General features: G+C 45.4%; 3 protein-coding genes across 3 annotated transcripts in view; 1 reads left to right on the top strand and 2 right to left on the bottom strand.

The window, feature by feature from the left end:
- loxl2a (lysyl oxidase-like 2a) overlaps nt 1–13,096 on the top strand; it is a gene marked incomplete at its 5' end in the record, with an annotated part of 30,752 nt that extends 17,656 nt beyond the window's left edge. Inside the window, 8 exons of the mRNA XM_080001106.1 lie at nt 885–1,036; nt 1,606–1,773; nt 5,571–5,736; nt 7,165–7,405; nt 7,932–8,047; nt 8,683–8,819; nt 9,481–9,592; nt 11,090–13,096. Of these exons, the coding sequence (XP_079857232.1) occupies nt 885–1,036; nt 1,606–1,773; nt 5,571–5,736; nt 7,165–7,405; nt 7,932–8,047; nt 8,683–8,819; nt 9,481–9,592; nt 11,090–11,160 (1,163 nt within the window). The 3' untranslated portion in view covers nt 11,161–13,096. The remainder of the gene's footprint in view (nt 1–884; nt 1,037–1,605; nt 1,774–5,570; nt 5,737–7,164; nt 7,406–7,931; nt 8,048–8,682; nt 8,820–9,480; nt 9,593–11,089) is intronic.
- Nucleotides 9,807–15,861, bottom strand: r3hcc1 (R3H domain and coiled-coil containing 1; the record flags this gene model as incomplete). Its single annotated transcript, XM_080001105.1, has 9 exons — nt 9,807–10,279; nt 13,235–13,354; nt 13,616–13,711; nt 13,798–13,868; nt 14,258–14,433; nt 14,686–14,774; nt 14,862–15,265; nt 15,382–15,519; nt 15,677–15,861. The coding sequence occupies 8 exons, from the start codon at nt 15,859–15,861 to the stop codon at nt 13,245–13,247; spliced, it is 1,269 nt and encodes a 422-aa protein (XP_079857231.1). The 3' UTR covers nt 9,807–10,279; nt 13,235–13,244.
- Nucleotides 15,862–22,445: 6,584 nt separating this feature from the next.
- On the bottom strand, nt 22,446–26,974 carry rplp0 (ribosomal protein, large, P0). Its single transcript, XM_080001336.1, has 8 exons — nt 26,955–26,974; nt 26,549–26,656; nt 25,876–26,051; nt 25,532–25,619; nt 24,140–24,286; nt 23,812–23,997; nt 22,819–22,959; nt 22,446–22,664 (listed from the first exon to the last, which is right to left on the bottom strand). Exons 2-8 carry the CDS (start codon nt 26,600–26,602, stop codon nt 22,509–22,511), a joined length of 948 nt encoding a protein of 315 aa, XP_079857462.1. The 5' UTR covers nt 26,603–26,656; nt 26,955–26,974; the 3' UTR covers nt 22,446–22,508.
- Nucleotides 26,975–27,174: the final 200 nt, after the last annotated feature.

The raw sequence follows: 27,174 nt of genomic DNA, 5'->3' as shown, positions 1-27,174 counted from the left end.
GTAAAAATGTACCAACCATAGTGACACATTCCAGGATTTGTACGGAAAAGTTAGGCCATTGCTTCGTTTTACTGAGGCGGGTTGGATGGCATTCATCAATAATGGATACTAGTTCAAGTTCAAGTTCAAAAGATTATTATACTACTGAATTGCTTTCGAGAAATAACAATTCTTCCAGCCGCTTTAAGACAAATAAGACTTCAGAACTCAACACTAAATACTTTAGACTGAACGACTTGTTGAGGCGATCGGTTATACACTGTACATATTTTCTTCCCACAAATTCTGGCGCGGGGCGTCATGTGCTGTTTCCATCCCTGTTGTAACATTATACTCATGCAATCCATGGAAACCTGCCCACTCTTGTTTTGGAGTGAACCCCCATTGCTTCTAATGTGTGTTTTACTCCACCAGCTGTCACTTTGTCTTCACTTTACTTTCAACACCACCATCAATATTTCAAATCTCCAGGAGGAGAAAGAACCTATCGCGACAGGGTAGCCGCACTCGTTACAGAGGAAAATCCATTTCACCGAAACGAAAACACACTATGTGACAAAAGGGGAAATAGGTATGAGAGGGGGGAAAAAAACTACTGCCCCCCAAGTGTCCTTTTATTATTTGACACCACTGACTGCCTGTTTGCTTCGGGGGAACAGGAAATCTCTCTTCTCTCTGTGGACCAGAACACGGTTTTCCAACAAAACAACACACAGGAGAGATCTTCACTAAGACAGCACTGGCTGTTCCACGTTGTGCTTGGCGAAGGATAATCTTTATTTCCATTACATGCAAATGGATAAATATAACATTAGCTATATTATTGAGTGACAATAGTGATTTGTAAAGGCCTCGTCAGTGTAAATGTGTCTGTGTCGCTGCAGGGATGGGGCCGGTCCACATGAACGAGGTGGAGTGCTCCGGATTTGAGAAGTCTCTGACCGAGTGCCACTTCAACGGTGAAGCGACGGGCTGCAGCCACGAGGAGGACGCAGCCGTCAAGTGTAACATCCCCGCCATGGGTTTCCACAACAGAGTGAGTAGGATGATGACGGGTTGATGTTGACAACAGCAGCTTTTGGAATAGCCCTTTTAGTAAGTGGTGAAAAGCAACACTCAGCCAGAAAACTAGAGGTTAAAGTGGCAATCCGTGAGATATGTGTCAGTGTTTGGTGGATTACACTACAAGTCCCATAATTCCATTCCAAACTGCAGCTGTTTTTTTCTTGGTTACTTGAGGTGGTATGAATATTTATTTATCTGAGGGTATTCTTTTTTCTAAATGTTCATCCATATCAACAACCACAACAACTACTTACGGACCACAACCAGTGATCAGTAAATATAGACTTTTATTACACTAGAATTAGTTAATTGTCGGTGTTTGTGGAGCATTATATTAAGGACACCTGCTAATCATATTGAAAATAAAAGTAAAAAAGTAAATGATCTTCAGTCATTTGAATAATACCGACCAACTGCTCAGCAACCTTCATCATCTGGTTTGTCATTTTGACTTGCTCATTTTGTTAATTGTTAATCAATCTCTCTCTCTCTCTCTCTCTCTCTCTCTCTCTCTCTCTCTCTCTCTCTCTCTCTCTCCAGCTGCGGCTGAACGGCGGCCGTAACCCCTACGAGGGTCGGGTGGAGGTTCTGGGGGAGAGAAACGGCTCGCTGACGTGGGGCTCGGTGTGCAGCGACAGCTGGGGCACCATGGAGGCCATGGTGGTGTGCAGGCAGCTGGGCCTGGGCTTCGCCAGCAACGCATTCCAGGTGAGCCGATCTGGATTCAACAAGACACCAATACGCTTCGTGAAGCTGAGATGGTATGGTGGTGCTCTGAGCTCACCAGGCTAGATTGCTTATGAATTTAGGGTGGTTTAGGATGAAACAAAATTCACATTCCCACATTGTCACTCTCTTGGAACATCTACAGCACATTCTTACCCTCACTCAAAACACAGAATCCTAGCAGAACACATCTGGTAGAGATTTTGTCCGGCAGTCTATGACAGAGAATGCTGATTATTCTGCATTAGCGATCTGTGTGATCTGTGTGCGTTTCACACAATCATGTAAGGAGGTGTAAGTACAAAAACAGAATTAAAAAAAGAAAAAACATTTTAAATCCTTTAACATCTTATTAAATTGTAAAAAAAAAAGTGAAAATTGTACAAAACAACACAAAAACGCATCCCAATGAAAGGGTAGCTTCAGAGATATTTATGCGGTAAAAGTTGCCTGGCAACACTAATCATTTAACTGACATGGCATAAACTCTCACACGACCACACTTTGATCCCCTGTTGTATACGACATGTAATATACGACCCCGTAGGCACAGGCTGTCTTTCCATATGGCATAGTTTGCCATTTGCCTGGAGCCTCGTGCACTAGGGGGCTGTTTGTCACTCGAGTAACCCACCCTGTGCATCACTCACATCCCATAAGTATCCCAATAATTAGAAAGAAAAGAAGGCCCCTAGAGAACATACAGAGTGACTCCAGACATGGCGGTAGAGGAGAGGAATGGATTTTATACTAAAGTCTAAACAGCCACAAAAATGAGGACTTGAACTTGTGACGGCAGTGTCTAAACTATCACACCGCCAAGTCATTTTTAAACACGCCTACAGAGTGTTGCTTTTCCAAAGCTGTGGCCGCAGCCATCCCCCAAGTCCTCCAACAGCGACTTATCTCTTGCGCCACGGAGACTTAAGGACTGATGTTGTCTCCTCCAGTCCACAGTCACACAAACAATAAGAAGAAAAAGAAATAGAAACACCTCAGGGTTTCCTAATTATCCTCAATAATGGTCACACTTTACACATGATGGAGTTGACAGGATAGAACAAGTGTACAATCTTGAACAAAAACTCCTTAATTCTATTTGGAATCATATTTATGAGGTAAAATAAATCAAATAGCGTTCCAGTGTTTATTTGTTCAAATAAATCCATTTGTATTTACATGTAGTACTAACAGGATCAATGCAAGCGGGTATCATGGCCTCTGTTTGGGACTCTGGACTCTTGGTTATTTTCGGTAGTAGTTTTTAAAATTGTATTTAATAAATCCATGATCTTGTCCCACTGTCTTCTTCTTCTAACTGAGTGAAGTGTTCAGTTATAATTCTCATTAAGCTTTGCTCACTGAAAATAGCTCTCTCCTCATATTTTTTCTTTAGTGGCCATGCTTGCATTAATTGAGGTGGGGCCTCAAGCCCTGTTTATACCTTCATGCGGACAGGGCGCGGTGTCGCGCGCCATCCACGCAGAGGCTGGCACATTCTACATTGCAGTATTCTCAGAAACCACGGGTGGCAGTAGAGAGAAAGTACCATGTGAAGCAGGAAGTAGTAAAAAAAGAAGCGCGCTAGACAGCCCACAAACATGGCTGCACGCACAGAATTTGAGCTTGTGCCGAGGGGGAATTACTGTTCACGGTGGTTGAACATAAGCACCGAAAAGGAGAAAAGGAGCTGGTCTGTCCGTGACACAAATGACATCACCAGGGGGTAGCGCCATGGTGCGCGGCCTGCGCGGTGTCGTGGTGCCAGGTCGCTCTCCTCCCGAGATTTTGATAACGTGGCGTGAGGGTCATTCACTGGAAATGCAGTGGGAGCGATGGGAGATCAGCGTTTTGCTGTTTAATTTCTGATATGCTGGACAAAATTGATCCGCAGTACAAGTCAGATGTGGAATTCAAAGTCTACCAATTACTTTTTGACGCAAAGACAAAATAGCATACGCAAACAGCTCCCTTGGGTTACCACTCTGCAAAAAAATGCTGAGTAGAACATCGACCCCGCCTCTCCGGTCTCTCCATGGATAGTTGGGACAGACCAGCTCGCTTTCTCCTTTTCGGCACTTTTGTCGGTTCAACCGCCACGAACAGCAGTTCCTCCTCGGCACAAGCTCCGATTGTGTGCCATGTTTGCGTGCTTTCTCGTGTCTACCAGCGCTCCTCTTCGTATACTACTTCATGCTCGACACGTGCTTTCTCAGTACTGCCACCTGTGCTTTATGAGAATACAGCAACGCATAATGTGACAGCTATAAACAGCCTGCACTCTTTGCACGGGCGGCATGGGCGGTGCGCAACGCCGCGCCCCATCAGCGCAAAGGTATAACTGGGGCTGAAGACCGCCCTTGGCAGTTAGCTTCAAAACATCAAGACCTAAACGAGGAAGGAGGGCCACGGACATAAAACCAGTGTGCTTTACTGCGGAATTTAAGGAGGACTTTATCGCTGCTGTTTGAAGTTCAGTCGACCCTCCACCAGCAGAGCGCCGGGCGCGGCACGCTGGCGTCACAGTCCTGTCAAGAGTTTTGGGGACCTCTCGCTCTTTAAAGGGATTCCCCTCAGCGTGTGTGTTTTTTTAACAGTCTTCCCTGTAGAGGTATGAAGACTCTGGCGTACTTTCAGATGTGGCTTTCATTTAATGGTGATGTACGCCTGGAAAGTATGTCTGAATGCAGAGAACAGCGGGCCACGGGGGGTTTACGAGTGGAACTTGGACTGGGACGAGAGTTGTTGAGCCAAATAACATTGACAGTAATTTGGGTGATTATGTGCCATAAATGTGACCTCGTGCCCACGAGGTGCTGCCTCAAAACCTGGACTTCTCTCACACTATAAAATTATCTTATTCTAATCCCAATAACCAGCGTCAAGTTTATTTTGTTTTATTTTTTTCTTGGAGCTAGTCATAATTACAGAATATACTGTACGTATACTCTGCCTTGAGGAGAACAGGAACCCAAGGCTTTTATGTTGCAGTTTTGGTGCTAAGTTGAGTTTTAGGTCAAGGTATTGGACGTACATTTGCCGCCACTTGGAATCAGTGAACGCAGCTTTGATAGTCTGCTCCAGAGCCTCTTTCCTGTCTGAGTTTTAAATACCTTCACAGACAAATGCCCCCACCAGATGGAAAACATGACACCAAATTTAGACGGAACTATACGTCTACAGCTTACCCAACCCAGCAGCCAGCCACCACATGGCTTAATTTTATACTGCTGTTTTTCAGAACGTCCATCCTCTATTGTATAGCAGAGGAGAAAAAACACAGAGTGGACCAGGACCACAAGGACAACAGAGTAATTATCTGTCTCTGCTGAGTTAAATCTCAGATTGAAAATTCCTGATAAATTCACTGACGTGAACAACAGAAAGCAGCCGTGCGTTGGGGTTCCTCGGGGATCATTCCACAGGGCTCACTGATTTTACAGCGTCCTGTGGGGAACCACGATTACATCCATAAAAGGCGGCAGCCGGAAGTTTGGAGAGTTTTTCTGCCCCAAAAAACTGCCCACGCAAAACTTTTCATGCATTTTCTAGGGCAACGCGAACAACACAATCCAAACTGTTTCCCAGTTGCCTCTCTGATTCTGTGCTTTAAATAGACACACTTTCTCATTCTGAACTTGAATTGTATGTCGTGTGGAATTCTGCTCCACACGACAGCCTTTGAATTCCTTATTGGATGCAAGAAATAACACAAAGTTAATAGGATGTTTTTTGCCAAATATTAACTTCTGATATATTGTTTGCTTGTGTTCTTTCAGGAAACGTGGTACTGGCAAGGGGAGTCGTCAGCTGAGGAAGTGGTTATGAGTGGAGTGCGGTGTTCGGGAACCGAGCTGACCCTGGATCAGTGTCTCCACCACGGGAAGCACGTCCAATGTCCCAGGGGGGGAGGACGCTTCTCCGCCGGGGTCTCGTGTACTGAGTGTAAGGCACTCCAGTTAATTTATTATTATGGTTTACTGTAGCATAAGATGAGCAGGGAACAGCCAAAAACAAGATGAGACATTTTTAGTTAAGGATTTGAACCCTAGAAATCATATGACGCATCCAAAATGACCCGGATGATTGTCTTCTTGCTTTATTTTTAAAACAAACATTTTTTTAAAGTCCCATATTATGAAAAACCCTTTTTCAGCGCTGGTCTGCCTACCAACACACTAACTGTGAAGTAAGACAAGGTCAGTTTTTTGTGGGCTCCCTATTTCAGAAATGTGATTCAACAAGAGGTTCAAGCCTCCCCCTCCTACGTCAGTGGGGACTCACTAGAATTAGAACCCCCATCTGAGTAACTCCACCCAGGGCTTGAGGAATACCTAGCTCCGGACCCGCTAGCATTATGTAGAAGCTAAGAGCTAAGCATGGCAATGGCTCTGTTGTTGAATGCACCCACCAGCCCAAATCTTTGAAAGAAATCCACTGTCTGTGACAAATCTGCAGACGAGGGAAATGTGAATATTTTAATAATAATTGTGCCGTGTGTTTCTAGCACTAGCTGATGCTAATAGCTGAGGCATACCTGTCAACCCTCCCGTTTTTCCCGGGATTCTCCCGTATTTTACCCTTCTCTCCCGCTGGTCTCCCATTTAAATATTTTCCAGTAAATCTCCCGTATTTTTAACCTTTCCAACGAAAAAGGTTGCCGGTAACATTGACGGTAGTCTATGAAGGCCGATCTTCGCTCCGCGATCTGCTGCGCGTTTCTCCAAACAAATCCAATTTAAAAAAAGTGTGGGTTTTTTTCGTTGATGTACTGTATTGTTTTCCTCTGTTTCCTCATTGAATGAAACACACAGTGCTGGAGTGATGCGGTGGGAGCGGCAGCTCATTTGCATTTAAAGCAACACGCATGGAAAGAGCCCGTTGAGAACAGGAGGGCTATAGAGGCATGTTAGAATGGCTAGAATGCATCATCTGAGTAGTATTTTCAGCAAAAAAAACAAAAAAAAAACTTCAAAGACATGTTTTGGAGATCTCTATTAACTTGTTGAAAAGGTGTATAATATGGGACATTTAACTATTAAAAGTTGCAGGTATTCAGGAAGCTCTTTGTGATGTTATGAACTCATTGTCTCTCAGTTAGTTGAATTCAATGTCAACTAATTCAATAAAATGTACAAACTTGTTAAAAGATTCTAGTATTAAGCCGTATGCGTCGTGCAGGTCTCAAATAGCCTAGTAGCACAGTCATCCTCAAATAGTCTCAACATTCTAGGGTTAGTGAAACAAACCTCCCTCCAAAACAAACACAACCCAAGATAAAATCTGTATGGCGTGGGGGAGGAGGGGGCGGTGAATTATTCGAGACCTCCCTCATCGTAACCCTTCATTGCGTCCCCCCCCCTCCCTCCCCAGCGGCCCCTGACCTGGTGCTGAACGCTCAGGTGGTGGAGCAGACCACCTACCTGGAGGACCGGCCCATGTACGTGCTGCAGTGTGCGCAGGAGGAGTTCTGTCTCTCCTCCTCCGCCGCCACGGCCAGCCCCAGCTCCTACCGCCGCCTGCTGCGCTTCTCCTCCCAGATCCAGAACAACGGCCGCTCCGACTTCCGGCCCCGGGCGGGCCACCAGTCCTGGATCTGGCACGAGTGCCACAGGTGAGACCCGGACGGCGGCCCCTTGGAGGCCTGAGGTAGAGCTCACGACGAATCAAAACACAAAGCTGTTCCGTGCTCAAGCCAGATGTCTTGGTGTTAGTAAGCTGTTTGGAAACTCCCGGGATAAGGTGAGTGGCGTATAAAAACGGGCGTTCAAAATATGGATGAGGATTTATTGTTTTTCGAATGAGGCCCCTGACGACTTTCTGCTGCTTCAGGAAATTGCGCAGAATTGATTGAGGTGTTACCCTCCCTCCATAAACTCTCACCCAGGCTGCCTGGGCTTTTTAACAGCCCCAAACCTCAGTTCAACAATAAAAATACGCACTAAAAATGTATTACTTGTCACACTTTTGGAACGGTCTTTGCCGAAGGGAATGTAAGACCAACACTGGATGCATGCCTTTATTTTTTGTCCGCTAAACACAAAATCTGTGATTCGGGGAGAGTATCCATCGGTAAGAAAAAAAGTAGATGCTGTGGCGCTTCTCCGTGTAAACGATCCTGTCGTCTGTGTTCCGTGCAGGCATTACCACAGTATGGAGGTGTTCACGCACTACGACCTGCTCCGTCTGAACGGCTCCAAAGTGGCCGAGGGCCACAAAGCCAGCTTCTGCCTGGAGGACACGCACTGTGACGAGGGTAAATACTTTGAACAGCATACATAAGGTATTCACATAAATACTGGTATGTAACCAGGGGTGGAGGAACTACTGCTTCCTATACTTATCCTTTTGTAGAAGAATACCCCCAAGCACAAAAACAATACTCTACATTCTCTACTACTTGTAATTAAAGATTCTTCTTCTTAAGTACTTAATTGAATATTAAACACACTCATGTATCAAAAGTATAATTCTACATTTTCCACATTTTTTTTCTACATTTCGACCTCCTTGGATCGATTTCATCCTGAATCAATTAACCACTTTTGGTTGTGATTATGAGATTGTCACTTTAGTAAAGCTGTACAAATAAATACAGTGGAATACAAAGCTACATATTTACTTTGAAATGTTGCGGAGTCCCCTAAGAAGAAGAAGGGAATTACAGAAGTTAAAATATCATACAATATAAAACAGCACTGGAGCATATTTCCCCAGTCAAAGTAATGTTTTAAGTGTGGTACTTTTATGTACTTACACTTGCTTTCCATCCCTGTAAAAAATCTATAATTAGAAATACTCAAACTGAGCTTTCCCACATTCAAGGCTAGAACTCTACTGGGTGTTAAAGGTGGGTGTGATTAAACAGTGAGTGACACTGGTTCCTGACAGGCATCCAGAAGAAGTACGAATGTGCCAACTTCGGTGCACAGGGCATCACCGTGGGCTGCTCGGACACGTACCGACACGACATCGACTGTCAGTGGATCGACGTGACGGACGTCCAGCCTGGGGACTACATCCTCCAGGTACACTATTAATATTTATTTTAAAACGATGTATTCATGTAGTTTATACCGGCGACACACTCGTGTGACGTGAAAAAAAAATTCTACTTCCCTTTAAACTAGATGACGGAACTAGCTCTTGTGTTACCAGATCAAAATTGCAAGGCTGTACTACTTCATCAGCTCCAGACTGAGCAGCAGCTCTGTGTCTATTAGAACAAGCTCCAAAGTTTCTCGCCGTCAGTGACGGCTATTCGTGGCGCTGAGAGGTTTGACTCCTTTTTTGAGATTCGGTTTCTTGACGAGTCACTCGCTCAAGACTCCATTTTCCCGCCCTTCTTCTGATTGATTTGAGGCGTAGCGCGCGCGCTGAGCGAGGGAGGACTTCCTGCCGGAGGAGTCTGTTCTGGCTCTGTGTGTCACATCCAATATGGATTATGGTAAACGCAGAAAGAATTTTTTTATTTTTAGCTTGTGAGCTGAAGATTCACGCTTTCACCAGTGACTCCTGAGTCATTTCAAAACGTGTGCGCACAATGAACGACTCGTTCACAAGTTCTACATCACCAGTCCATAAAAAGTACAGTTGTGTTTGTGGTGTTTGTGTGAAGTTAAGTGACAGTGCTTGGCAGGAAACACGGGTTTGTTGGTTTGCTGGTGCTGAGCTCCCGTCCACCCTCAGGTGGTGATCAATCCAAACTACGAGGTGGCAGAGTCGGATTACAGCAACAACATGATGAAGTGTCGCTGCCGCTACGACGGACATCGGATATGGACGTACAACTGTCACATAGGTGAGAGCGACGCCGTCGGAACGCCTCTCAAATAACTCAACGCGCTTGTTTGAAAACAAACTGTTTAATGGTGAACAGTTTCAAATGGTAGGGGAGGTAAATCACAACTCAGTGACAAAACATGAACGATGAAAACAGTCAACACGCCAACAGGTTGTCAGCACTCTGTGGCACAACATGAACAACGGTACAAATGACATCGTTCACTCGGCTCAACATCAAGTAAAACTGTTTCCCTGTGACATCGAAAATGAACTTTACCTTTGACACAAAGCCAGTTCCTGTGAAATACAAAGTATTTTGTGTTCCTCATTTTAAACGACTTCGGAACAGGCTGATAAAACGTTAGAACGACAGAACAAACCACAACGGGCTGGAAAGACAGATTTGCAACGGATCGAAATCGCTGGCGGAGGATGCAGCGAAGTGAGCGCAAACAAGAACGCGCCCGCTTTCATATCGGAGGATGGAAAGTCGATGTGTTTACGAAAAATACTTTTTAACAAAATATATAGAAACCTCCAAAAGCGGAGCGCCGTGTGCATGGCGTTAAAAACAAAAAAAAACAACAACAAAAAAACCCAAAAAACATCTAAATTATTTTTTAAACTATGTAGAACTCCATTTTGTTTAAATCCAGGGGTCGTTGCCTCCTCGTCGCCGCCCGGCCCCGTCCTCGCCACTCGGCTGCGGACAAAACGTCACAAGAGATTCACAGCATTTTAAAAGGAAAAGGTCGAAGTGAAGCCCGAATGAAGAACAGTGTCACATGTTTAAAGAGATGGAGCGCAAGAACGTGTATTCAATGCACACGAACCAAGCGGTCACACAGAGGGGCTGTTTCACAATATCATGAGAACCTGGAATCATTTGGTTCCTGGATCCACCATAAAACTTTTTTTTCTGAAAAACCGTAACAGTAAAACCGATGAAAGAAACATGGGTGGAGGTTTCAAATGGAAATAAATGACTTTCAAGACTTTTTAAACCACAGGCCAGCCTCACAGCAGTTTATAATTGGCACCACCTTTATGAGAAGGAAAAAAAGGTCCATTTCCATTTTTACAATTTAGTAATCCTAAAAACAAGCTCGAGAAACTATTATCTTACGTTAGTCTCTGGGAACATTAGTGAAAATGGTGAGTCAGTGGGAAACTGGGAAAGTAAATGGAGATTTATTATCTATTTGTTTATTTGGTTGTTTATTTATTTGTTTCTTGGAGCTTTTTTTGTTTTTGTCTGTTTATTTATTTCGGGGGCTCCAGGAAACTTTAAACTGGGTTAGGGTTAGGAGGGTTACGAGTACTGGATAACGCTCCAAGCCACCACGGAAGTTATTTTAATGCGGCCGGTTAAAGAAACCTTTAGGATTCTCACACACACACACAGAAAGTCTTTAACTCTCAGACGTGAGACTTGTTCTGGAGTTGTCTTTCCACTTTGTGCCTGTGGAGTGTCCTGTACGGTTCCTAGTTTCTCTCTGTTTGCGGCCCCCAGGCGGCTCCCTGAGCTCGGAGACGGAGGAGAGCTCCCCCGGCCTCATGACCAACCGGCTGTCGCGCAGGTAGACGCACGGCGGCGCCGTTTGGACGGACGGACACTAAACGCAGCACGGGGACCGGCGCCGGGGCCGGCGGACCGCACCAACACTTGAAAACCACTAGAGGGGGGGGCGGCACCTTCCTCAGCTCCTGCTAAACGGTGACGGGGTGGACCAGCACGTGAACGGCTTGCTTTTTGTCGAAAAAGAAAAAAGAAAAAAAAAACAACATACTATTAACCATTTTTGACTTTTAAGAAAAAAAAAAACACCCCTTCCTGTCCCGACATACGGTGCTACGCAGAGGATGAAATGCACATAATGACACGCGGCTCGGATTAAAAGTTATTTGACGAGCAGCTTGAGGCTCGGCGTCATCCAAGCCCATTTACAAGTTCATTTAAAGACACAAAGTATTTAACACTCATTTTACCCTGATGCTGAAAATACGTCTGGTGCTAAATCCGCAGCTTGACCTCTTCAGAATATCTGACGCTGGGTGGGAAAATGGAAGATGCACGCGTTGCGAGATCGGCGCAAAATATGCTGCAAGGAACTTGTTGAAACGGCGGTGGCACTCCTCGCTGAGTGCCCCCGACGTTTGGTTGGACGACATCTGCAGATGGCGTCTCATGTTTACCTCCCTCATCACCGTGTCGCCTCCCACAGGCTCACGGATGTGGAGAGCGGAAACTTTGTGGAAACTTTGGTTTTCTCACATTCCCTGCACGACGTTGTTATTTTACAAAACCTTTTAAGTTATTAAGTTGGGGCTGCAACTAACAACTACTTTGATAATCGATTAATCGAGTCGATTATTTATTTGATAAATCGATGGGATAAAAACACAAAAACAGATTTTATTTCCATATTTTTATTCAGAATGTTATTCCAAGTCGACAACATTAACACAAATAACAGACCTAAATGTATGCCACACAACATGTGCAAAAGATATATGCTTGTTTTTTTTTTTTTTAATAAAGTACACAAAAAATTTATTTGTTTTATGTTGCATCAACGGACCTGAGCTGTTAAACTAATAATAAATTATAAATGATAAAAAAGGAAAAGCATAAAACACACATTAAGTGTTAACAGGTTTTGCTACATCGAATGGCTTTAACAGGCCGTGGGATATGGAGGCCGACTGTTTCTGCTTCTCACTCTTAAATCATTATATTGCCATAATTGTGATAAGGGATGAGCCCCCGGGCGGTGTCAATTATCTTTGCTAGACTAACGCGGGCGACACGGCCGTTGCTCCTCCACTGACGTTAGCCAGCTAGTTAAATACACCTGTCGTGCAACACCGAGGCAAATTTGACTGAATTCAAGCTGGATCGCGAGCAAACACCGTCAGATAAGCGAGAAGACCCAGCTGCTGTGGGACGAACCATCCCTCATTCCTAAACGCAACGCGCCGTGGATCTGAACGTGTTTCCTCAGGATTTTTACAGTGACTTACCCTGCTGCCGGGTCCCCTTCCTCCACGGCGCCGCTCTCCTTTCAGGTGTTCTCCCGTACCGTGCAAGATCCCTTTTACACGGTTTGCAGTGTAAAAGGGATCTTACTCAAGTTTTAACGTGAAGCGCTCCCGTACAATATATGACTTGTCAGACAGTTTTCTCCTCCTCCGCCACTTCTCAAATGGGTTCGACGTGACGTAGCCAGCTCCAAACCAAGAGATAATGAAATTCGTTGCCAACTATTTTTTTAATAATCAAATTTTATCGATTCCATCAGTTTGTTATTGCAGCCCTAATTAAGTTCCGGTCAAGGACTTTGATGCCAGATTTTAGATGAACTGTAACAACAGTGATTGTTTTTTCAGATCTGCTTTGCAGTGGCCCTTCATTTTACAAGGGTCATTATTATTATTATCACACCCTGGTGACTGTTTTAAGGATGCATGGTGGAAGGTGGGAAAGCGTTACATTTTCTGTAATAAACAGACGGAGAAAGCAGGTCTCGTGTCATTACTTCTTAATGCAGGAATGCACCCCCCCCCTCTCCCCCAAAGGAAAGGTTGAAGGTCATCCATTTTAAACTCTCAGCTGAAGTGTTTGCTGTGTGCAGTAGACAGCCATTAGGTTCCTCACCTGTCATCTTTCAGAAACGCCGGACCTGTCTCCCCGTCTGCAGCCCCAGGGCCCGGGTCACCATCCGCCGGGCGACAGCGGAGTCGGTCCTGGGACGAGCCTTCACGGGCTGGATGAACTCTGCGGGGACGGGCGACATATTTCCACCGGCGCCGAAAAAAAGCACGGACTGAAAGGACCGAGCTAGTCCCTGTCTGGAAGCTGCGATCCACCTGACCTCACTACCAACGCTGCCTCAAATCATAGCATAATGTTTCACAGTAATTATAAGAGTTTTCATGGAGGGCTCCGGAGGAAAGATTTTCAATTGAAGCGGATCACAGAGATCTGAGCGAGGCACCTTCCCGTATCCACAGAGAATATTAAGACAAATTGCGTCACCTGCCCTTCTGACCGCTTTGCCTTTGGCTTTGTCGCTCCCTTCGGACAGTGGGCGTGTCTTCAGCAGAGGGTGGCAGATGGAGAGGGCGTGCAGCGCTGCAGACAATGTCCAGACAAGTGTTAGTGTGAGTCACGCACCATTTACACACACACACACACACACACCGGGGGGGGGTCTGTACCTGACAGGTCACTGGAGAAGACGCCCAGGGCGCGGGTGTTGTCCACCCATTCGATCTTTATCCCACCGTTACTGAACGAAACAGTGGAGAGAAAACACATTTTGTGAGTCGGGACAATGTGGGCGGAGGACACTGTGGCAGTTTCGCTGCCACACGCCACCCAAGTGGTGTTTTCGGGGCCCTCCGGCACAGAGACACAGAAGATGGGGGGTTGTAAACACCAGTTTATTGTAGAAAGTGGGCCAGTTGGAATTAGCCAGGAGCAGATAGACACATGTCATGACAGGGCTGCTCTCCTGAGTGAGTGTGGGGATGGGGGTTTTAACCCGTTGCTCCCGAGGCCAACCAACGAGCAACAGGTATGCAGCCACCCTGATCCCAATCGCCTAGATCCAGGTCAGGTGTGGCTGCTCAAACCCCACCATCCCCACACCACAGGCACATTGTTCCATGCTCTTACCTGTATTCTGTGAAAGCGTCCAGCAGGTCGTCCGTTTTGAAGCAGGCGGGGAAGTCGTAGATTTCGATCACATGGCCAAACTCATCTGGGTTGACGCTCACTTTCTCAAAGACAGAATAGTCGTTGTGGGCAAGCTCGATGGACACGTCGTCCGTGTCTTTCAGACGCGCCGCAACCTGAACAAATGACAGAACGCCGTTGCGTTGGATTTAGAAAGGGAGGACCACGCCTGTCTGGGGAAGGTTTGTGGTCCTGTGTGTGTTTGGAACAGTGCGTCAGAACAGCGACTAAAACTTTCACACATGACACCACCAACTTCAAGCTCCGTACGTGGAAATCTCACCAGATCCGAGGAGATTGGAAGAAAGATCTATGATCTATCAGATTAACATTTCCATTTTGGGTCAAGGGCATCGCTGCGGACTTACTCTGTCCGTCAGCTCGGCAGCCTCTGTGCACGTGTCGGCTTTCAGAGGACTGGACGAGAGGCGGCTCAGTTCCTTCTCCTCCCCCTCTTCCTCCTCCTCCTCCTCCTCCTCCTCCTCCTCCTCTTCCTCCTTCTGTCTATCCTCATTCAGAGACATGCTGATAAACGAAGACAGACTCTGGTCCCAGGCGAGGGCCAGGTCGGGAGCGTTCAAGCAGATTGTGTGGCGTGAGTTTTGGGGCTGGTCGGGGTGTGAGTCCTCGCCGGCGCGGGACGAAGACGTCGCGTCCTCTCTTGAGTCGGCGCGAGACGAGGACCCCGGCGACGCGCTGCAGTCACAAGAGCCCCCCTCCGGCGCGTCCGCCCGTTTGGAGGGCGCCGGCGAGCATTGCGAGTGCGCCCCCTCCCGGGCTGCTCTGGGCACGTAGAGGGACCGATCGGGCCTCCGGGGCCCTCGGCTCCGCGTGGGGACATTGGGGGCCTTGGCGGCTTTGCACCTCGGCCTTCTAGCGCTGGACTGTGGGGGCTCTTCATATATGCTGCTGTTGCTCTCTGGGTCACTGTCTTCCTCTACCTCACCCCTGCGCAAATAGCATCGATGAGAAATAAATGAACACGCGACGTGGATTTCACAGAAGAAAAAAAAACCCAATGTGTTAGAAGTTATTCTAGTCACATGATTTCAACGTGTGGGTACCTGAGCTCGAGGTAGCAGACCACCACCCTGCGGCCCCAGCCCTCCCCTACGGAGAAGGTGGCCAGATCCGAACGGGCCTCCGTTGTCTTGTGGATCAGGTAACGAAGGCGGCTCGGAAACGGTGGGAACAGCAGGACACTGGACGGAGGTTCACAGGGGGGGGAACATTCGAGGAAAAACGTGTCACTTCAGGCAAGTCAAACAGTAGATTTACCCGAGATGTAACGGCGGCGGTTTCAGTTTCACGTCACAAACAGAAAAGGCTTTTGCGTGCGCCCTGTGCTTCTGACTTCACCTTTTTCTGTTACTCCTCTGCTGGAAGGCGTCCAGCTCGTCCAGGACGCTGTGCACAAACTCATTCTCTTGTTTCGGGAGGTACAAGCCGTCAACGCAAGGAAACGCCAGGATGGACGGTTCTGAGGCCGAACGCTGCGGAGGCAGTACATAAACACATTGTTGTTTCAGCGTCAGTTCCTCCATCCTTCAAGGCTTTGCCACATTTACACCTTTTATATTCATTGTGAAATGAAAACGTCTTTTCTTTTATGTTGATCAGGAGCGAAAGTATCCAGCGGGAGATGTGTAGTTTCAAAAGCTCTGCTGTATGAACACCCCATGCAGGAATAACTACTATGTGACCAGTATGTTAGTCCATCTCATTTGTTCCAAGGAAGCAGTCCCTGACATATTCTCATATATATTACTATTATTATGGGTCCAGCACTTTATTAATTATTATTATTATTATTTTATTTTTTCTCCTTGGCATTTTTTGGGCTAAAAGTGTCTAGACCATGACAATCACTGAACCCACGGACATGGTTGAGGTCTCGTTAGAACCGGGATGAGTTTGATCCATATCGATCTACATTTGGAGCAGGAATTGGTGGGGGGGGGGAATCTACCGGAAGTTGTGGAACGTTCGTGCTTCGCCGAAAGGGCAACGTTGTGAAACTTCCGGTCGGGTGGTGGAGCGAAACGAGATTGTGGAGCGGGCCGCTTTGTGACATCATCATCCAATTTGTTATATATGTGCAACTTGTGGCTCTGGGTGAACATTTGCATCGTGCAAGGTGTGTGACGTGGTCTGTAGTGGTTGCAAACCATGTGTGTGAGTGTGTGTGTGTGTATCGTCAGCGGGGCTTTTTAATTGATATTTTATCTCTTTTGCCCTTTTTGTAAATAAAAGCATTCTGTTCCATCTAACCCGGTGCCGTGTCCCTCATTTTGCGGCATTTGAGCCAAGTTCAAGATCTAGATCAAGAGATTATGTCACATACATACACATACGGTCGTACATATATGCAGTGAAATGTCATGACACCTGGTGATGACGCACAAGCTCGATAAGCTCGAAAAATACTCAAATGTGCGTAATCGACACGCGGTGCTCATAATTATATAATAGGATTATTTGTCTGTGTAGCCAGTCGCTACATACAAACTGAAGGAGTTGAAAACAGTCCAAAACATATTCCCTGTTTGTGCCCTCACACATGGAGTTTGTTTGCAGCTCCAGAGCAACGTGTCTGAATCGTGTCTGTATTATTTTAGTCCCAAAAGTTAAAGAAGAGTGTTTAATCCATTTGAATGGAACCGTGTTGTTGGAAACATCCACATGGAGTGATTTCCTTCCACAGAGACACCTTCTCATTTTTAGGAGAAAGTTAAAACACGCAACAAGTGGATCCTTCTATTAGTAATTCTACGTGTCACCACAACTTGGAAAACACACGTCACTACATCAGCCGATGCTGCGTTCAATGGAACCTCAGGAAATTGTAACTTGTTTTAGACGTAATGCTGATGTAAAGATGAGCGCAAAAATCAGCACAAACTGATGCTATGTTCCATGGGAACTGAAAATTTGTAATTTGTGTCGATATGAAGTGATGCTTTGTTTAATGGGAACTCAGAGAAGTGTAATTCGTATCTAACACAACATTCGAATCTGACACACAAGCTGGTCTCCGTGTATTGCTGCCTGCAGCTATATTTATTATTAATCTTCTTGGCATTTTCCGGGCTAGAAATGTCTGAAACACGACAATTGCTGAACCCACCGACATGACTGAGTTCTCGTTGGAACCGGGCATTCAAAACATCTTGTGGTGCAAGTTTTATCCACATCGATCTACATTTGTAGAAGGAATTGGCAAAAAAAAACATTTACCAGAAGATGACGAATGTTGCCGTAGCGTGATTAGTTTGTGGAGCGGGGCGCTCTGTGACATCATGAACCGACGTCATATAAGTCAAGGCTTCGTCTCTTAGTGCTCATTTACATTTGGAGAGTTGTGTAGACCTGGTCACCTAACGTAGTATTTACATAGATGACAGACCAGAGGAGCCGATGTGGCATTCAATGTAAACTCTAAAGATTGTAACTTGTTCTGTATTCACAGAACCTGGAATACTGTAATATGGACCTAACACGACTAAACTGGACCACGTGTATTGCTACCTGCAGCTATATTTATTATTATTATTATTGTTGTTATTATTATTATTATTATTATTATTATTATTATTATTATTATTATTATTATTATTATTATTATTAGGGGTCCAGCACCGAAGGGGAGAGAGTTTTATCCAGATAGGTCAGTCTTGCGGATGGAGTTTGTGATCAAAAATGACTTCTTCACCAAGATGGCGCCACCACACACAGACGTATAAATTATTGCGTGCATGCGCATGGAATACACAGATCACGTGATGGCACTACAGTCTACCAGGCCGTTATGACTGAACTTCTGCACTCATAAAATATACTGGAGGAGATAGCCAGGACACCGGGCTCTCCATGGATCGTTGTCAACTCTGGCATGCAGCGTTGGACTTTCAGTCGGGTTCAATTTGCCCTTGTTTGTCGTCTGATCGCAATTATCCACGTGTGGTAAAGTAAATAATTTGTGCATCCGTGCGCCAACAGGAGCCCGCTGCAGGCTCCGTGGAGCGTGCACACACACAGGTTGTGCATGTTTTGTTTTTTTGTTTTGTTTAATTAGGAAAAAGTAAATACAGCTAAAATAATAAAAACACACTGTTTTTGTTTGTTTCATTCGGGGAAACAGGAAACGATCACACACAGCGGAGAGCAGATGCGTATTAGAGTCTCCATTTACGCCACTGCGCTACACTTGCCTGTTTTACAAATTATCAGTCTTAAATAAATATAAAGGATCGCGATCACTGCACCCGTTCCTACAAATTAAACAACTTCAAACAGTGCGGGTACAGGGCACGAAGGAATGGGGCTCCATGGGGATGGGTATCGTTAAGATTTTAACAGTACTACTACTACTCTTACAGATACTGCTTATCGAGCCGCTATCGGTTCCTCTTTAATTTTTAAGAGAAAAACTTAAACAAATTAAGAGCAGAATAAACACGGCTTTCTTTTCTGCGCATTACGCATGGAGAGGGGGCGATCGAGAAGGGAGTCACAGGAGAAAATTGTGTCCCCATTATGCACCGTTTAATTCCATAAAGAGGCATTAAATGACCTACATCTTAAATAAAAACACTCTGTTTTGGCGAGCAGATTGCGGGCACCATATCACTGGCACACACATGTGGGAGACAGGTTCGGAAATTGCGCCGTGATCAGTCCTTCACTGTGCCATACCGGAGGGAGGTTAGGCGGCCGCCTATCTCTCCGGGTACAGCCCTAAATGTAACTGACCTTGTTTGGAATGTGAAGAAAGTCCTATTTTGATCAAACACTTGTACATTTTCGTTAGTTAGTTTATAGGGTTATAAAATACATTATTATTGTGAATCCAGATGTGATGAGCAATAAAGTTCAATATAAGTTGATCCAGTTTGTTGCACAGTGAACGCACATTAGAGAGAAATATTCAGGTAACTGCAAAGTCCACGTCGGTGGAGACGCACGACGCACTGGCGTGTCTCCCTCTCCTCCGCGATTCACTGTGTCTACAGAGAATGTGCGTCTTTCACCAGAATGTCCAGTAATTACACTGATGTGTTGAAAAAAAATGGGAAATAGACCCGACCATCATCGACGGAATGTCCTTATGTGCAGAGGTTCCCAACAACCGGCTCGTGGGCCACACTGGGCCGTGGGACATATGCCAGCGGGCCGTGAGAACGCAGGCGGGATTTTTTTCAAGAGCGATCTGCAATCTGCTCCGCAGCAGTTGGAAACGGAGTAAATTAAATACATCTAGTTTTTCTTTGCTTCTTTGGAGAAAAGATCCCTCTGATCGGAGTTGCCAAACTGTGCGTAAGCCCCCACCCCTACAAAATTTGAGCATTAAAAATGATACATTTTAATATTAAAAATAAAACACACAAATTTGAATGGGATCGTAGAGGAATATCTGCAGCCTTGATATATTGATATTATTTATTTATCTTTTTAGTTTATATACAGTATATTTTATTTATTAAGTGTTTAAGGTAAAGCCAGGAGAATACACTTAAAACTGTAAATTGAGCATTATTATTACTATTATTATTCGATATATTTTGAGATAATTATCTACATCGATCAAAATAAGAAAAACTTTTGTGATAACATTTTTGGCCTTGGTCCAGCCCAATTTCATTGAAACTAAACTTAATGCAAATGTTATTCAAATGTAATTCACAAAAAAAGCCACTAAAATTACGTAAGTTCAACTACTATCGTAAATCTCCATAAATACGTAAACCTGCATGAATACGTCATCGTTGACGCACACGCGACCCAACGTCCCCTGCCGTCACTGAGACTCCAGATGTACTTACACACAACAAGGTAACTTATAACAGTGACAAGGTTTGGTTTAAAGTAAAAAATAAGCAGTGATTTTAAAGAAACGTCGTGTAGAAACAGTTCCCTACAGCTAAACTTAGCAGATTTAAATGAAACGACAGAAAGTGTTAAGTATTTACAAGTTCTTCCATAATAATTCTAATGACAAATTAATGTTTACGTTCCATAAATGTTGTCTGCATTACAATATAGACAAGTCATCTATTCAACTGAATATTCCAATTTCAGATTGGTAACAGATGAACTAGAAGGGAGTACTAATTAAAACTAACATGTACTAATTATATTTATAAAATAAAATGCATTTATTATTATTGTTATGAAAATGAATCACAAAGTTTGTTTTGTTATTGTTCCAAATAGCGAAAAATAGACGAAAGCCGGCATTGGCGTATTTGAGAATACATAACAAGTGGTTAAAGGATGTAGAATTGAACAATGAATGGAATAGTACTCTTTCCAAAACTGAAGAAGATCCAAAAACCACAAACAACAATAATGAATCGATGTGCATTGATAATATGGAACATGCAGATTTAAGTTGAGAAGATGGGAATAATGATGAAGCATGAAATGATAAACAACAAGATGGAATGTTTATGGAACATGTTTCCAAGCAGTTGATATTATTATTGGAGATGAACCCAATGAAGAAATACGTTTCCCGGTTATTTTCCCAAGCTACAATTTCATACGCGTTGTTGTCCAAACTTTACAAACTCACCGAAACTTGAAGAACATTAGTTACATCGAGAACAGTCACTTTGTGACGTCGTGAACCAACGATAAATAAATCCATGGCTCGTTTCTGATTGGTCGTAAAAATCGGAAAATTGTAACTCGTGCTGTGCATTGAACAGAATCCGGAAAACCATAATACGTATCTAACACAATCAACTGCGCGCCATGTATTTCTGCCTGCTGATATATTTATTGTTACTACCTCTATCATTGTTGTGATCTGTACAATCACTGTTGCAAGAATCATGCAACAACGATAATAAAAACACAGTTACAGTGACTGACTCCGGCTAGTCGACTTGTTTAATCGGCTTCAGGCCTCAGTAGCGTGGCTTATTGACTGAACAGCGGGGATGACGGTTGACATCATGGTGGCGTTCAGCTTGTAGTTTCCCTATTCGGAAGTACAGCGCCGAGCCGGCCGGGCACTCCGGTCCGGGCGAACTACCGCACGCTTAACAATAACACAGCAGAGGAAAATGACGGATACCTTTTGACGGGTCCTTAATGTCCGAACTGAGCAGCCGCCTCAAAACAGCCTGACACGCTGAGGGGGAGTATGACGCGGACCGGCAGCTAAACCATTAGCCTAGCTTTCAGTCGTCTACGGGTCCCGGTAGATGTCAAAACAGACCAAACTAGCGCCATGTCAATGTTAATTCTTACCCCGATATAAACAAATACGACTGAGGGATGAAGCCTTTCATTATGATACTGCAGCTACCCGACCTTTTCTTAGATAACGACGCTAACATACACCCGAGGCTGGGAGTAGCACACTACAAGTTTATAACGCAGGAAATGATCAACGTACGAGGAATTAACGTTTTGTTTGCAGCGTTTCTCTGGCTACAGGACTTCCACCTCACGACACAGCGCCACCCCGCGGAAGAACCGCACGAGTCAGGGGGATCGTCCTTTGAGAATCCCACCTCAACGATCGAATGCAGAATACGTCCCATAACCACAGACACGGAGCATCGGCAGAACTGTCCTGACCCAGTCACCGGTTCTGTCCGATGATCCCTGTTCCTCTCAGTGCAGAACACTCGTTAGTTGCGGCACCAACGCCATCGTCATGCAGTATTCCAATTCAATCCTTTCAGGCAACTCGTTGTACTTCCAAGTTTCAGGGTTGATTCTTCCGCGCTACCCAACAGTTTGGCAAGATATGCAATGCCGCAGTTCTGAAATTGTACAGTATTAACAGGCCATGTAGAATTGGTGTAAAGCACCTTCTGTTGCTTAAACTACATGAAGCAGGTCAGTGAGACACCCCAAAAAAAAACAAAAAAAAAAAAAAACGACGTGACAAATGTGGACTCCAAGGGAATAACTTTACCTAGTTTTGGAAAAATCCCCGTCAGTCCATTATAATGTATTGAACGACATGTTACAACAGGTGGCTGGTGCTAGCACAACACTTTCAATGTAATTCATCTCAGCCCTAAATTTTAATAGTCATACATTTTGATATTCAGCAGCAAGCAGTTAGCTATTATAGTCAGAGGTACATTTGAGAAATAAACCAGACAAATAAAGTTTGACAATGTTTATTGAGGCAGTCTTTGAGATGAGTGCATCCGTTTGCTGTGGTCAATTAGTCAAACAGACCGAAGCCCATGTCGTCGTCTGATTCCTCAGACTCTTCCTTCGCTTCCTCCTTAGCGGCAGCCGGAGCCGCAGCCGTTTCAGCCGCAGCCGCCGGAGCCGCCACCGAGGCAAAGGCAGAAGGATCTGCCAGGTAGGCCTTCACCTGCGGACACGCAAAACAAGGTTGAAATTAAAGCCACAAACCAACATTTACAAGCTCGTCACTGCGATGAGTCACCTCGGGCGTCTCTGTAACCTACCCAGCAAAGCGGCCATTAACAGTCCTCATCTCAATTAGTACGATTCCAAGTTCTCACCTTTTCTGCCAGCGGGAAGGAGTAGTCTGTTTCCACAGCAACAGCCAGGACTCTCTTGTAGCCGTTGATGATGGAGTGGGGGATGGAGGCCAGAGTTGGGTAACCAATCTCCAGACAGACACTAGCGATGTTCCTCACACCCTGGAAAAAATAGAAACGATCGGTGGTTTAATTTGACCGGCAGCAGCGGATGCCCCCTAGCTGCCTGGAGTGGGAACACGAGGCGCACCCATTGTTACTGTTGATGTAGTATAGCGCTCAGAATGGCATCCGATAGCAGTGACAGGGTGTTTTGCTTAAAATGGCGCCTCTCCGGTAGGAAGTGTCCCTTTGTGACATGTCACATCTATTTTGCTTTATGATGACTTGCTTAGGAGAAACTATATAGTGTTGTGTCTTTGTCGTCACTCGCCTCTTGGTCTGACTTTTCTAATTGACCATGTTGCAGTAGCGCCAATAAAGGAGCCATTTTGCATTGCACCCGTCTACGTCTTATTGAGGAACCTCCACACATCAACCAACCTGGGAGGGATCGGTTTTCTTCAAGATCCCAACATTACATTTCAGATATTCTTTCAGGAGAACAGTTCTAATGTGTTATGGGCCCTGTGCATTTCATAACACCGCTTCCTTAATTCTAAAGCACACTACGACAAGATGAATGATACAGGCGGAAATCTACTCCAGTGTCTGAAACCAAGCGTCCCTGCCTGCCGGGGGGGCGTAGACAAACAGGGATAGTAGGCAACAACTTGTTTTGCGCAGGGGGAACGACAATACAGCACCAAACAAGCTGCATTGTAACTTATCCTGCAGATACTTTTCATGGCAACAGTCAGAACCACCAGGTTGGGACGCACGACAATTTTAGCCCGAGCAGCAAACGCGAGCGAGCGCTCACCCCCCACACTGTCCCTGCCCTTGACAAGGCTGCTAAAGCCAAGCCAATGAGAATTTTAACTCTGGCGATAGTTTTCTGTGACCCTGTCTCACCTCCAGGAACCTGGTCTGCAGGGCAGCCTCTGTGATGTCGAGCACTTCAGGGCTGTACACGCTGCCGTTGTCGTACACCTGCTGGATGAGCAGACCGTACGAGAAGGGCGAGATGTTGAGCATGTTGAGCAGCGTGGCCTCGCTGGCACCGACCTTGTCGCCGAGCTTGATGAGCCCCACGTCGCTCTGGGAGGAGGAAAGGGAACGGAGACGTCAAACAAGCAGTCTGTCCTCAAACTGAAGCCAAATAAAGAGTGCGGCTAGGCTTCTGGAAGAGTCTGAAATGAACCCATTAACTGAATATGAAAGTGCCACCGTACCAACTCACCAGGATTTCAATTGTTCCCCTGGAGATCTTTGTGGTGATGCCCAGAGCCTGGAAGAAGGAGGTCTTCTCAGGACCCAGACCAGTATTCTGGGCTGGCACAGTCACATCACAGGGGGCAATGGCTCCAGCACGGGCAGCAGCTGGCACCTGTTTGAGGCAAGAAGATCAAGTTACCATCTACAACATTAAAAGTCTTTCCACTCATAATTTGAATCTAGTGTACAGTGTCAAATACCTCATGCAGTAATATGCCCAATATCTCATGTGCAGTTAAATGCAAGTACACAGCACAACTCCGCCTGCGCCAGCTTTCAGGTGGCACCACACTAGCTTATCCACAATGTACCTAGTCTGGTGGTTATACAGGTGGAAATTAATTGTTTGAATCCAAGCGTCCCTGTCTGCCTGTGATGTAGACAGACAGGGATAGAAGGAGACAGTTTGTTTTGCGCAGGGGGAACGACAATGCAGCACTGCACAAGCCACACTGTAACTTTTCCTGCATGATCAAAGGGGACCTATTAGGAAACTCACTTTTTCAGTGCTGGTACACATACATTTGGGTCTCCGATGGGCCCACTAACACAAACTGTGAAACAAGACAACACAGTCAGTTGCTGGGATCTGAGTTTCAGCGAGCCATTCAGATCTGTGTCTCAGTACTATGTAACATTAAGATACATTAGAATTACCACTGCCCCCCAATCTGAGTGACTCCACCCATGGGTGGAGCACAGGCCCCCGTAACACTATTATTAGAATTACACTCAATCGAGCAGATGAGACAATACAATTTTGGCAAACTGCAAGGTTAAAGGGGAATAGACAACTTCACCGGAGCGTTTCAAAGTGGTATCGCGGGTGTTGTCATTAAGACAGGGGGATTGCTTTAGGTTTTCCCAAGGGTGCTCTGGAAATCCACTTTGTAAATAAAAAGGGAGCATGTTAACCTAAGACAATTTGTCAGTTTTAGTTAAATTGTGTAGGTTGCGCAATCAGACATGGATGCCGCATTGAGTGAACCGGCCTGTTGCTGCAATGTCACCGCCATATTGGAACGGGCAAAACTGGTCTGTAAACAAAGACAAGTAAACTGGGAGCTGTGTTTCTCCCTTGATAAGAGCACTATAAAGATTACATTTCTCGACAGATTTCAATGAATCGTTTTTATAGTCAAGAGTCTATGACCTGGAGTAGCTTGCGCCACCTTCTGCTGATGATTGACGCACATCCTGCGACGCACTGCTGTAAATCGATAGTTTCCCCAGGGAGTCCGAATAGCCTAGTGGTGGTCTTATAGGGAACCAATCTAGACACAATGGTGTCATTAACGACATAAGTAAACGTAAAGTTGTCTAGTGCCCTTTAAGAAAGAAAAAGTCAAATTCTCACCTTGTTACTCAACAGCATGTCCCTGACCTCAGCCAGGTCTTCTTTGGTGAAGACAAAACCCACATTGCCTTTAATGTGGGGCAGGATCCTAAAACAAACAGAACAGTCAGTGACATGGCAGATACTCTGCAGATTTCCACTACATTCTCAAATTAATTTGTGTTATTGTTTGAATCCAAGCGTCCCTGTCTGCCTGTGATGTAGACAAACAGGGATAGAAGGAGACAGTTTGTTTTGCGCAGGGGGAACGACAACGCAGCACTGCACAAGCCACACTGTAACTTTTCCTGCAAGATTAATAGATTCTTGTAGGGCAAGTACAAACTTTACTGACTTGACCTTACTTCTCCAGGGCTGGGTTGTTCTCCAGGTGGCCGCGGATGGCTTTGCGCATCATGGTATTTTTACCCATGAGCACCACAGCCTTGCCACGCAGAGACAGGCGGATGGTCTGCATCTGTTTGGAGCCAACATTGTCCGCGCCGACAATGAAGCATTTTGGGTAGTCGTCCAAAAGTTGCTGCAAAGAGATCGGAGACAAGGTGTAAATAATCACAACCCTGGCGTTAAGTTTGCAAACGTAAACGGCACAACGTAAAGTACATAACCCACTAGGTTTATAGCAAGGCTGTGCTTAGTATCACGTATCACAGGAGTATATGTGTTAATAAATACAATTAGAAAGGTTTGTGTCTGAAACCAAGCGTCCCTGCCTATCGGGGGATGTAGACAAACAGGGATAGTAGGCAACAACTTATTTTGTGCAGGGGGAACGACAATACAGCACTAAACAAGCTGCACTGAAACTTGTCCTGCAAATTCCATTACTACCTAGACTTATGGTCATTTACACAAGAATGGCAAACGACACAGTTTCAGATGCGCCATTTTCATCTGAAATAAGTGACATAAATTTGACCAACGCCCCCAACGTTTACAAGTTAATGGATATACTGCATGGCCTTCATACGCAAGTGACATTTCGCCGGTAAGGTTCTGATTTTAGGGTTCACTCACGATGATCTTCAGGAAGTAGTTGGACTTCCACGTGGCCCTGTCTTCCCTGGGCATCTTTGCAGTGCTTCCAAGGATCGCTTAGCAGGCGGTTTAAAGACAAGGTGGTATCTGCAAAGACGGAGGGTAAAAGGTAAAATGAGTCTTACGGCGGAACAGAAACGCTGCTTCAACACAGAGGGGGCTGCAGTCACACGTGTCCACGGCGTCGATGCTAACTGGCTAGCATGGCGTTAGCAGGCCGCAGCGGGGGTAAAGTGAAAAATAGCTCACGTACTTAAACGGTAAGGTATGGTTTTCTGTGACGTCACATTAGTAACAATTTAAGAAGAGCAACATATTCATTTGCGCGTTTGGGTTTTACAAAGAAGCGTATTAATGTCGACGACACCGTCGCCCGAGCGCCTACCTCACGATAGGGTCGCGTGAAAGAAAGAGGCCGATGACGGACGCAAGTCGTATTTATAGCGGATCACCCAGCCAATCACGGTGTGGCAGGGGGCGGTACAGCGTACACGATTGGAGAAGAGGTCTGTCAATCATCTTAAAGACGACGCCTTTCCAGAAACGACAGCGCTCGATAAAGCACGAGGGGGAAGTAAACGCAAACTGCGGCCGTATCCCGGAGG

This window comes from Zeus faber, assembly GCF_960531495.2.
Source record: "Zeus faber genome assembly, chromosome: 5".
NCBI lineage: Eukaryota > Metazoa > Chordata > Actinopteri > Zeiformes > Zeidae > Zeus > Zeus faber.
This window is presented reverse-complemented; position numbering and strand designations above follow the sequence as displayed.